The sequence below is a fragment of the Oncorhynchus keta genome, chromosome 34, assembly GCF_023373465.1.
Source record: "Oncorhynchus keta strain PuntledgeMale-10-30-2019 chromosome 34, Oket_V2, whole genome shotgun sequence".
NCBI classification, from domain to species: Eukaryota; Metazoa; Chordata; class Actinopteri; order Salmoniformes; family Salmonidae; genus Oncorhynchus; species Oncorhynchus keta.
The window spans coordinates 17,401,646-17,414,145 of record NC_068454.1 but is presented as its reverse complement, the minus strand read 5'-3'; the positions used below and the strand labels follow the sequence as shown (position 1 = coordinate 17,414,145).

The 12,500-nt window shown below is 44.1% G+C and overlaps 1 protein-coding gene across 1 annotated transcript in view; it reads left to right on the top strand.

The window, feature by feature from the left end:
- Nucleotides 1–12,500, top strand: part of LOC118366619 (unconventional myosin-XVI-like) — a 332,663-nt gene that overhangs the window by 197,578 nt on the left and 122,585 nt on the right. The window contains exons 19-23 of the mRNA XM_052493304.1: nucleotides 798–869; nucleotides 971–1,112; nucleotides 6,246–6,318; nucleotides 11,868–12,017; nucleotides 12,279–12,479. Of these exons, the coding sequence (XP_052349264.1) occupies nucleotides 798–869; nucleotides 971–1,112; nucleotides 6,246–6,318; nucleotides 11,868–12,017; nucleotides 12,279–12,479 (638 nt within the window). The remainder of the gene's footprint in view (nucleotides 1–797; nucleotides 870–970; nucleotides 1,113–6,245; nucleotides 6,319–11,867; nucleotides 12,018–12,278; nucleotides 12,480–12,500) is intronic.

Genomic DNA, 12,500 nt, shown 5'->3' with positions numbered 1-12,500 from the left:
AACTACACACATGTGTTACTGTGACCCATTGACATCACAGAGAGGGTAAAAAAATAACGTCACCCCCACACCAAAACAGGGCCCTGTTGTCAAGGAGATGTGAGGTTATTGGGTTTCTGAGTTCCTGTCACCCTGTTTATGTGCTTGTCCGTGTGCCCTGATTCCAGGGATGACTAAGCGCTGCCAGCATCACTGATTAAGGAAGTAGTATTGACTTGTGGCGGAGATTGGCTCTTCACGTCGGCTCAGTGATGTCACAGTGAATCATGTAGGCTGGAGCGAGAAGTGTGTTTGTTATAGTTTGACAAGTCATATTTTGAACTGTTTTTGTCAGTGAATGGAGACTTTAAATGAGTATGACTTTCCCACCCCATCAGTATCTCTGTTTTCTGCTCTTTTATCACCTTACATATTCACTTGTTTTTGCTCTCTTCCCTCTCTTTCTCTCTCCACTTTCTCTCATTCTCTCTCATTCTGTCTCACTCTATTTTCTCTCTCTCCCTTTTCTCCCCCTCTCACACCTCTCTCTACCTTTCCCTCTCTCTCTCTTTCTTTCTCTCTCTCTTTCTCGTTCTCCCTCTCTCTCCAATTTTATCTCTCTCCCCCCTCTTTCTCTCCACTCTCTCTCATTCGCTCTCATTCTGTCTTGCTCTCTCTGTCTCTCTCTCTTTTCTCCCCCGCTCACACCTCTCTCTCTCTCTCTCTCTCTCTCTCTCTCTCTCTCTCTCTCTCTCTCTCTCTCTCTCTCTCTCTCTCTCTCTCTCTCTCTCTCTCTCTCTCTCTCTCTCTCTCTCTAGTGTCTGGAATGCTACAGGTGTGTTCTGATGACCTGAGTACTGCCCTCACCTCTGATGTGCAGTACTTCAAAGGTAACCCCTCACCCTCTGTCCTCATCCTTTCCCCAAACATTGATTGACTTCACAATACCCCTGAACACACAGTACCTCTCAACTCTAAGATTCTCTTTCAGGTGATGTCATCACACGCCGCCACACGGTGGAGATGTCAGAGAACTCCAGAGACCAGCTGGCTAAGGCCGTGTACGGCCGTCTCTTCAGCTTCCTAGTCAACAACAGTAACTACTACCTACAGGGACAGGACCACAGCACGGGGTATGGCTTCATCCAAATGTGTGTGAGCGTGCCTGTGCATACGTGTGTGTGTGTCACAGACGTGTACATGTTAAACACTACATATAATTCCTTGGCAGCCAGCACAGATACCCATTTACAACCATCATCACAGACTCAACAGTAGCAATGTCAACAGTAGAACACTCAAGCCCTTCAGAAAGACAACAGCAATACTATCACTCATGACACATATTGTTTACACATCAAGGTTCAATAGTTTACATTTTATGTACTAACACACACACACACACACACACACACACACACACACACACACACACACACACACACACACACACACACACACACACACACACACACACACACACACACACACACACACACAGGGTTGAGGTGGAGGCCAGTGGATCCTTGGTCTGGTAATGTTTTTCAGCCTCATCTCTCCGTCAGATAAGCAATATTATCTTTTTGCATTGACCCCTACACACACACAAACACACGCGTACATACACACACATAAACATGAACACACACACATTAAGCAAAATATGCAATAATACACTGTGTACAAAACAAAGCAGTTTCCATGTATTTCATTCCATTTGCTCCGTTCCGGCCATTATTATGAGTTGTCCTCCCCTCAGCAGCCTGCTCTGACATGGTCACACACACCCACAATCACCCACAATCACTCACAATCACCCACAATCACCCACAATCACTCACAATCACCCACAATCATCCACAATCAAACAAACACGGTCTGATCAGGGGTGGTCCCAAGGGGATTGTGGGTAAGTCCAGGGCAGCATTGATAAACAATTATGACCCACTGAAGAGATGAGTCTTCAGTAAAGACTTAAAGGTTGAGACCGAGTTTGCGTCTCTGACATGGGTAGGCAGACCGTTCCATAAAAATGGAGCTCTATAGGAGAAAGCCCTGCCTCCAGCTGTTTGCTTAGAAATTCTAGGGACAATTAGGAGGCCTGTGTCTTGTGACCGTAGCGTACGTGTAGGTATGTACGGCAGGACCAAATCAGAGAGATAGGTAGGAGAAAGCCCATGTAATGCTTTGTAGGTTAGCAGTAAAACCTTGAAATCAGCCCTCGCTTTGACAGGAAGCCAGTGTAGAGAGGCTAGCACTGGAGTAATATGATCAAAGCAGCCGTATTTAGCACCAACTGAAGTTTATTTAGTGAAGTTTATTTATTTTCTGCATCATTTTTGGACAGAAAGTTTCTGATTTTTGCAATGTTACATAGATGGAAAAAAGCTGTCCTTGAAATGGTCTTGATATGTTCTTCAAAAGAGAGATCAGGGTCCAGAGTAACGCCGAGGTCCTTCACAGTTTTATTTGAGACGACTGTACAACCATTAAGATTAATTGTCAGATTCAACAGAAGATCTCTTTGTTTCTTGGGACCTAGAACAAGCATCTCTGTTTTGTCCGAGTTTAAAAGTAGAACGTTTGCAGCCATCCACTTCCTTATGTCTGAAACACATGCTTCTAGCAAGGGCAATTTTGGGGCTTCACCATGTTTCATTGAAATGTACAGCTGTGTGTCATCCACATAGCAGTGAAAGTTAACATTATGTTTTCGAATAACATCCCCAACAGGTAAAATATATAGTGAAAACAATAGTGGTCCTAAAACGGAACCTTGAGGAACACCGACATTTACAACGACATTTACAGTTGATTTGTCAGAGGACAATCTGATATCTTTCCGACAGATAAGATCTAAACCAGGCCAGAACTTGTCCGTGTAGACCAATTTGGGTTTCCAATCTCTCCAAAAGAATGTGGTGATCGATGGTATCAAAAGCAGTACTAAGGTCTAGGAGCACGAGGACAGATGCAGAGCCTCGGTCCGATGCCATTAAAATGTCAGTTACCACCTTCACAAGTGCCGTCTCAGTGCTATGATGGGGTCTGAAACCAGACTGAAGGATTTCGTATACATTGTTTGTCTTCAGGAAGGCAGTGAGTTGCTGCGCAACAGCCTTTTCTAAACATTTTGAGAGGAATGGAAGATTCGATATAGGCCGACAGTTTTTTTTATTTTCTGGGTCAAGGTTTGGCTTTTTCAAGAGAGGCTTTATTACTGCCACTTTTAGTGAGTTTGGTACACATCCGGTGGATAGAGAGCCGTTTATTATGTTCAACATAGGAGGGCCAAGCACAGGAAGCAGCTCTTTCAGTAGTTTAGTTGGAATAGGGTCCAGTATGCAGCTTGAAGGTTTAGAGGCCATGATTATTTTCATCATTGTGTCAAGAGATATAGTACTAAAACACTTGAGCGTCTCTCTTGATCCTAGGTCCTGGGAGAGTTGTGCAGACTCAGGACAACTGAGCTTTGAAGGAATACGCAGATTTAAAGAGGAGTCCGTAATTTGCTTTCTAATAATCATAATCTTTTCCTCAAAGAAGTTCATGAATTTTTCACTGCTAAAGTGAAAGTCATCCTCTCTTGGGGAATGCTGCTTTTTAGTTAGCTTTGCGACAGTATCAAAAAGGAATTTCGGATTGTTCTTATTTTCCTCAATTAATTTAGAAAAATTGGATGTTCGAGCAGCAGTAAGGGCTCTTCGGTACTGCACAGTACTGTCTTTCCAAGCTAGTCGGAAGACTTCCAGTTTGGTGTGGCGCTATTTCCGTTCCAATTTTCTGGAATCTTGCTTCAGAGCTCGGGTATTTTCTGTGTACCAGGGAGATATTTTTCGTTTTTAGGGGTGCAACTGCATCTAGGGTATTGCGCAAGGTTAAATTGAGTTCATCAGTTAGGTGGTTAACTGATCTTTGTCCTCTGGCGTCCTTGGGTAGACAGAGGGAATCTGGAAGGACATCAAGGAATCTTTGTGTTGTCTGTGAATTTATAGCACGACTTTTGATGTTCCTTGGTTGGGGTCTGAGCAGATTACTTGTTGCAATTGAAAATGTAATAAAATAGTGGTCCGATAGTCCAGGATTATGAGGAAAAACATTAAGATCAACAACATTTATTCCATGGGACAAAACTAGGTCCAGCGTATGACTGTGACAGTGAGTGGGTCCAGAGACATGTTGGACAAAACCCACTGAGTCGATGATGGCTCCGAAAGCCTTTTGGAGTGGGTCTGTGGACTTTTCCATGTGAATATTAAAGTCACCAAAGATTAGAATATTATCTGATATGACTACAAGGTCCGATAGGAATTCAGGGAACTCAGTGAGGAACGCTGTATATGGCCCAGGATGCCTGTAAACAGTAGCTATAAAAAGTGATTGAGTAGGCTGCATAGATTTCATGACTAGAAACTCAAAAGACGAAAACTTCTTTTTTTTTTTTGTTATTGAAATTTGCTATCGTAAATGTTAGCAACACCTCCGCCTTTGCGGGATGCACGGGGGATATGGTCACTAGTGTAGCCAGGAGGTGAGGCCTCATTTAACACAGTAAATTCATCAGGCTTAAGCCATGTTTCAGTCAGGCCAATCACATCAAGATTATGATCAGTGATTAGTTCATTGACTATAATTGCCTTTGAAGTAAGGGATCTAACATTAAGTAGCCCTATTTTGAGATGTGAGGTATCATGATCTCTTTCAATAATGACAGGAATGGAGGTGGTCTTTATCCTAGTGAGATTGCTAAGGCGAACACCGCCATGTTTAGTTTTGCCCAACCTAGGTCGAGGCACAGACACGGTCTCAATGGTGATAGCTGAGCTGACGACACTGACTGTGCTAGTGGCAGACTCCACTATGCTGGCAGGCTGGCTAACAGCCTTCTGCCTGGCCTGCACCCTATTTCATTGTGGAGCTAGAGGAGTTAGAGCCCTGTCTATGTTGGTAGATAAGATGAGAGCACCCCTCCAGCTAGGATGGAGTCCGTCACTCCTCAGCAGGTCAGGTTTGGTCCTGTTTGTGGGTGAGTCCCAGAAAGAGGGCCAATTATCTACTAATTCTATCTTTTGGGAGGAGCAGGAAACAGTTTTCAACCAGCGATTGAGTTGTGAGACTCTGCTGTCGAGCTCATCACTCCCCCTAACTGGGAGGGGGCCAGAGACAATTACTCGATGCCAACACATCTTTCTAGCTGATTTACACGCAGAAGCTATGTTTCGCTTGGTAACTGCTGACTGTTTCATCCTAACATCGTTGGTGCCGACGTGGATAACAATATCTCTATACTCTCTACACTCGCCAGTTTTAGCCTTAGACAGCACCATCTTTAGATTAGCCTTAACGTCGGTAGCCCTGCCCCCTGGTAAACAGTGTATGATCGCTGGATGATTCGTTTTAAGTCTAATACTGCGGGTAATGGAGTCGCCAATGACTAGAGTTTTCAATTTGTCAAAGCTCATGGTGGGAAGCTTCGGCGTCTCAGACCCCGTAACGAGAGGAGTAGAGACCAGAGAAGATTCGGCCTCTGACTCCGACTCGCTGCTTAATGGGGAAAACCGGTTGAAAGTTTCTGTCGGCTGAATGAGCGACACCGGTTGAGCGTTCCTACAGCATTTCCTTCCAGAAACCGTGAGAAAGTTGTCCGGCTGCGGGGACCGTGCGAGGGGATTCATACTACCATCTGTACTTACTGGTGGCACAGACGCTGTTTCATCCTTTCCTACACTGAAATTACCCTTGCCTAACGATTGCGTCTGAAGCTGGGCTTGTAGCACAGCTATCCTCGCCGTAAGGCGAGTACAGCGACTGCAATTAGAAGGCATCATGTTAATGTTACTACTTAGCTTCGGCTGTTGGAGGTCCTGACGAATCGTGTCCAGATAAAGTGCCCGGAGTGAAAAAGTTGAGGGAAAAAAATATATATATATATAAACGGTAATTAAAAAGTAAAAACCGTAAAGTTGTCAGGTAGCAAAATAGGTTGGCAACAAAACGCACAGCAACTCGAAAACAAGTCTGCAAGTTGTAACTGGAAATGACGTCAACTACTCACTCACTCACACGCACACAGTAAAAAAAGACAACATATATTAGTTTTATCATTTGTTCTGTGAGTGATTTTTACAAGATGGATATGATAACAGTAAACAGTTTATTTTAGAACTTGCAGGCCTACTATCGTGTGTGTGCGTGTGTGAGAGCAAACGTGTGGGTTGCATGTGTGTTTGTGGTAAACTTTCCCCCCATTCATCCTTCTCTCACAGAGATCCAGCGCTTGAGATTGGAATCCTGGACATTTTTGGATTTGAGGAATTCCAGAGTAATGGATTTGAGCAGGTACGTTCATTCCACAACACATGGTTTTTCACCTGATTCCAATCTTTCCCTATCTAAGGTATGTCTATGGTATGGCTCTAGTATGACTGAGATATTCTCAAGTCAGAGACAAGAGGGAAATTCAAGGGCAGACTGATTTACTGTGATCCTTACTGTCTGTGGCTGTGGAGGTTTTAAAGGTATCAACTAGCGAACTGTATACCAGATCTACAGAATTTTTTTTCTCCAAAAAAGTATTTCTTCGGCTGTCCCCATAGGATAATCTTTTTTGGTTCCAGGTGGAACCCTTTTGTTTCCATGTAGAACCCTATGTAGAAAGGGCTCCACATGGAACCAAAAAGGGTTCTACCTGGTACCAAAAGGGTTCTACATGCAACCCAACCAAAAACAGTTATTCCAAGGGTTTTCCTATGCGAACAGCCATAGAACCCTTTAAGGTACTAGATAGTGTAACAGTATAACTTTAGACCGTCCCCTCGCCCATACCAGGGCGTGAACCAGGGACCCTCTGCACACATCAACAACAGTCACCCACGAAGCATCGTTACCCATCGCTCCACAAAAGCTGCAGCCCTTGCAGAGCAAGGGGAACCACTACTTCAAGGTCTCAGAGCAATTGACTTCACCGATTGAAACACTATTTAGCGCGCACCACCGCTAACTAAGCTAGCATTTCACATCCGTTACAATAACACCTTTTGTGCTGAGTGTATGGTTAACCCTTTCAGACCAGAACCACTGGGCACTGTTAATTTTCAAGCAGGGTTGATTCTGTAGTACAGTTAGTGTTGTGTAGTAAATAACTGAGATGAGGTCTGTTGTTATTCAGTGCTCTGATGTTGTCCTGTCCTCAGCTGAACTCCACAGCAGACACAATGCCTGTCTCTGTGTCGCACCTGGATTAGGCGTAGTGTGTGTGTGTGTGTATGTGTGTGTGTGTGTGTGTGTGTGTGTGTGTGTGTGTGTGTGTGTGTGTGTGTGTGTGTGTGTGTGTGTGTGTGTGTGTGTGTGTGTGTGTGTGTGTGTGTGTGTGTGTGTGTGTGTGTGTGTGTGTGTGTGTGTCTGTTTCTGTGTTTATGATTCATTACAGCGTTTTGTTATTGTCCATCTCTTTCTTTCAGCCCTGTTGCTCTCTCTTCTCATTCCTAAACAAGATAACTATATCAAGCATCTAAAACAAAGGAGGACCAAGGCTCTTCAAAGAATGAATTACAATGCCTTCATGGCATGTTCACTGGAAACAAAGTTGAAACACTCCGATGCGTTTCGGCTGCATGGCCTTCATCAGGGAGTACAACTATGATAGTACAACGTCCTCTTTTGAACAGCTTTTTCCAATCAACCCTGATTTGAAGAGGGAGTGGTTACAGCATTTATGAGACAACACTAGTAAGCAATACTATACAATAAGTGATATCCTCTTTTCTTTATGTTGACCAATTTATCCCTTTTACCAAAGAGCATCTTCTGTCTACCAAAATCTACTATTGTGTACCTTAGCAGCTTCTATCTACCAAAATCTACTATTGTGTACCTTAGCAGCTTCTATCTACCAAAATCTACTATTGTGTACCTTAGCAGCTTCTATCTACCAAAATCTACTATTGTGTACCTTAGCAGCTTCTATCTACCAAAATCTACTATTGTGTACCTTAGCAGCTTCTATCTACCAAAATCTACTATTGTGTACCTTAGCAGCTTCTGTCTACCAAAATCTACTATTGTGTAGCTTAGCAGCTTTTTAAGCCCTTCATTAAGCCCTAATCTATGGACTTCACATGACTGGGCAGTGGTGCAGTCATGGGTGGGCCTGGGAGGGCATAGGCCCACCCACTGGGGAGCCAGGACCTACCAATCAGAATGAGTTTTTCCCCACAATAGGGCTTTATTAAAGGTGGAGAAGCCGGATGTGGAGGTCCTGGGCAGTCGAGGTCCTGGGCAGTCGTGGTCTGTGGTTGTGAGTCCGGTTGGACATACTGCCAAATTCTCTAAAACCATGTCGGCATATGGTAGAGAAATTAACATTAAATTCTCTGGTAACAGCTCTGGTGGACATTCCTACAGTCAGTATGCCAATTGCACGTTCCCTCAAAACCTGAGACATCTGTGGCATTGTGTTATGTGACAATACTGCACGTTTTAGAGTAGTCTTTTGTTGTCCCCAGCACAAGGTGCACCTGTGTAGTGGTCATGCTGTTTATGCCACAAATGTCAGGGGGATGGATTAAATTGGCAAAGGATAAATGCTCATTAACAGGTATGTAAAAAAAATTGTGCACAACAATTTAGAGAAATAATGTTTTTGTTCATATGGAACATTTCTGGGATGTTGTACTTCAGCTAATGAAACATGGGACCAACACTTTACATGTTGCATTTATATTTTGTTCAGTATGTTTATTAACTTATCAAGATAAGATATTTTAGTCAGGCAACATATGAGCAACATTTCATTCTGAAGTCAGAGTTCATTTTCCCTCCAGCTCAAAACCAGCCACCATTGTTTTCAAGAAATGTTGTGACGTTGGCGGTTGTGATGGCTGTGTCATGGGAATATTTCAGTTGAAACTTGCATCGATTCATGCTTCGAAATGTTTACAAATGAAGCCCTACGTGCTCCGTTTTGCATACTTTCATTTGAACTCATATTGTCATCGTTGTGTGCTCCGATTTGGGTGCTCGGAGCATGGCAGTATGCATATTGAGATACACCAGGTATTTGTGTTGTGTTCCTCAGCTAGGATAGATCATCATGTCATGTCCCCAGCAGCACCAAGCCCATTGAGCAGAGTGGTCCAGAGAAAGTCTCTCAGACAAGCCTAAGAATGTAATGATTTAGGGAGGGCAGGCCTTAGTCCAGTTTAGCAGATTAATCAGTACAGCTTAACATGTAGCTCAATACCATCACCATATTTCACCGTCTCTATTGATCTCTACCTCCACAGCTTGAAGCCAACTGGCCTTGGGATGTCCCAAAAACAAAGTTGTGTGTGTGTGTGTGTGTGTGTGTGTGTGTGTGTGTGTGTGTGTGTGTGTGTGTGTGTGTGTGTGTGTGTGTGTGTGTGTGTGTGTGTGTGTGTCTGTCTGTCTGTCTGTCTGTCTGTCTGTCTGTCTGTCTGTCTGTCTGTCTGTCTGTCTGTCTGTCTGTCTGTCTGTCTGTCTGTCTGTGTGTCTGGTAATATGTCAATTTTTTTTTCTTTTTCTTCTTCAGCATGTTTTTTTTTCTTTTTTTTTTCTCTAATCTAAGCCGAATAGAGCGATTTACTGACCTAAACTTTCAAGGGCATCTGAGAAAGAGAGAGAAATGGGTAGAGAAAGAGAGATGAGTAGAGAGGAGGAGAGAGAGAAAAAAATTAGATGGGGGGAGCGAAAAAATTATTTTAAAGCGTCCCTACCTTGCTCCGTTCTCCGTGATTCCTCGTTCCCCAGTGTGTTTGTTCAGGTTTCTATCATTCAGCTCAGTGTTGGAGGAGCCCCTTTCTGTTAATGAAATCTAAACACTGGATCACAGTCATTACACTCTGGAGAGATGGGTGTAACTGAACCAACAGCGTCAGTGTGCATGGCACACACACTCGCACGGTGAACACACACATGATGCACACACACACACACGGTGATCAGGGTCATTAGTGGCATGGGCTTGTTAATTAGAGTTGTGCTCATTAGGGCTGTATTGTACCTGTTCAGCTTTTCCTTAATGAGTTTATGCTTTACAGACTTCACCACTGCTGGGACTGACTGACCGACGCTGTCATAGACGGCACTCAAGGACGAGAGAGTAGATATTGAAGGAAGGAAGACTACAGAATTAGTCTAAAATACAAGTTAGACTAAATCAAATGTAAATTAAATAGCCACAATTAAATTATGTCTGTTGATTCTGACATATCGTTGTGATATCCTCCATATACACTCATAAGAAAATGCAGACACCCACAAACACACACACACACGCACAAACACACACAAACACACAAACAACCTTACCTCCTCCTACCTCCATATGTTCTGTTCTGTGTTGTTCACTGAGCTGTAGGTTCATAGTTCATAGTTCAGTCCATGCGGTAGTACTGAGTGTTCTGTTCTGTACTGTTCCCATGGTGCCAGCCAGGCTAGGAGATGAGATTGGTTCACTACTCATTGCGCCGTATGCTGTTCATATACAAATCAAATCAAATTGTATTTGTGACATGCTTACAGACCTTACAGTGAAATGCTTACCTACAAAGCCTTAACCAACAATGCAGTTAAAAATATATATTCTTTAAATACCCTAAAAAATAAGAATAAGTAATAAAAGTAACAAATAATTAAAGAGCAGCAGTAAAATAACAATAGCGAGGCTATATACAGGGGGTACCGGTAAAGGGTCTATGTGGGGGCACCGGTTAGTCTAGGTAATATGTACATGTAGGTAGAGTTATTAAAGTGACTATCTATAGATAATAACAGAGTCGCAGCAGAGTAAAAGAGGGTGGGTGGGGGGTTGGCAATGCAAATAGTCTGGGTAGGCATTTGACTAGATGTTCAGAAGTCTTATGGCTTGGGGGTAGAAGCTATTTAGGAGCCTCTTGGAACTAGACTTGGTGCCCCGGTACCGCTTGCCGTGCGGTAGCAGAGAGAACAGTCTACAGCTAGAGTGGCTGGAGTCTTTGACAATTTTTAGGGCCTTCCTCTGACACCGACTGGTATAGAGATCCCGGATGGCAGTAAGCTTGGCCCCAGTGATGTACTGGGCTGTACGCACTACGCTCTGTAGTGTCTCGCTGTCGGAGGCCGAGCAGTGGCCATACCAGGCAGTGGTGCAACCGGTCAGGATGCTCTCGATGGTGCAGCTGTAGAACTTTTTGAGGATCTGAGGACCCATGTCCTTTCAGTCTTTTCAGTCTCCTGAGGGGGAAAAGGTTCTGTCGTTCCCTCTTCATGACTCTCTTGGTGTGTTTGGACCATGTTAGTTTGTTGGTGATGTGGACACCAAGAAACTTGAAGCTCTCAATCTTCTCCAATACAGTCCTGTTGATGAGAATGGGGGTGTGCTCCGTTCTCCTTTTCCTGTAGTCCACAATCAACACTGAGTGTACAAAACATTAAGAACACCTGCAACGCTGCTAGGTTTTTAAAGCTCAACAGTTTCCTGTGTGTATCAACAATGGGGGGGGGTGAAACTAAATGGTGTTCCTAATGTTTGGTAAACTCACTGTACACTACATCATATATGTGACATATCTCACCGCCAGCCACCCACAGCCTAACACCCTCAGAGAAGAAGCTGCCGATTGGACAATGTACTTTCTGTCTGTGCTGACTGCAGGGTTAGGATGGGGTCAGGATGAGGTCATACAGTCCTCTGGTATAAGGTCTCCAGATTGCAGTGGTGTGCTTTGGGGAGGTCGTGAGGAACCTATATTAGTGTGCACCATGCCTGGGTTGTTTCTGTAAAGATTTTTCATGACGTTGGGGTCCATTACATTACATTTCACATTCAGCCAGTTTAGAAATGCACCATTTACTTCCGTGTTAACTTGTCTGTGTGTGTGTGTTCCCAGCTGTGTGTGAACATGACCAACGAGCGTGTGAGGCTCTACGTCTCCGAGGTGCTGTTCCATCAGGAGCAGGCCGAGTGTCTACAAGAGGCCATCGCCATGGAGACGCTCCGGTCGCCCAGCAACCAACCTGCTGTTCTAGACTTCTTCCTGGTAATATTTTTTCCCCTGCCGTGCCACACCACCCCTTTAAGGACTGGGACTACCCCTTTAACATCAAGACATTTCTCATTCCTGAAAAGGCTTTGGAGTTTGTATTGGTTTTGAGTGTGTGTAAATAGATTTTGAGGTCAAACTACAGAGATCTAGGATCACATTACACTACCTCAAATGCTATCATTAAACATTTAGGAGCTGTGTGTTACAATTCTCTCCCATGTGTGGTTCTATGACCACTGTCCTCCATCTTCCCAGAAGCCTCAGGGTCTGCTGTCTGTGATGGATGAGGAGAGCCAGTCGCTGAGACCTACAGAACAGACCCTCTACAAGAGACTGCAGTCACACCTCGACAACACACCCACACATGGTATCTCTTTGACAACCAAGGACGGCAACGGCAATCCCCCGCCCATAGACCAGGGTCCTGCCTTCACTGTGAAACACTACACAGGCCAAGTGAGTGGGCATTCATGCACA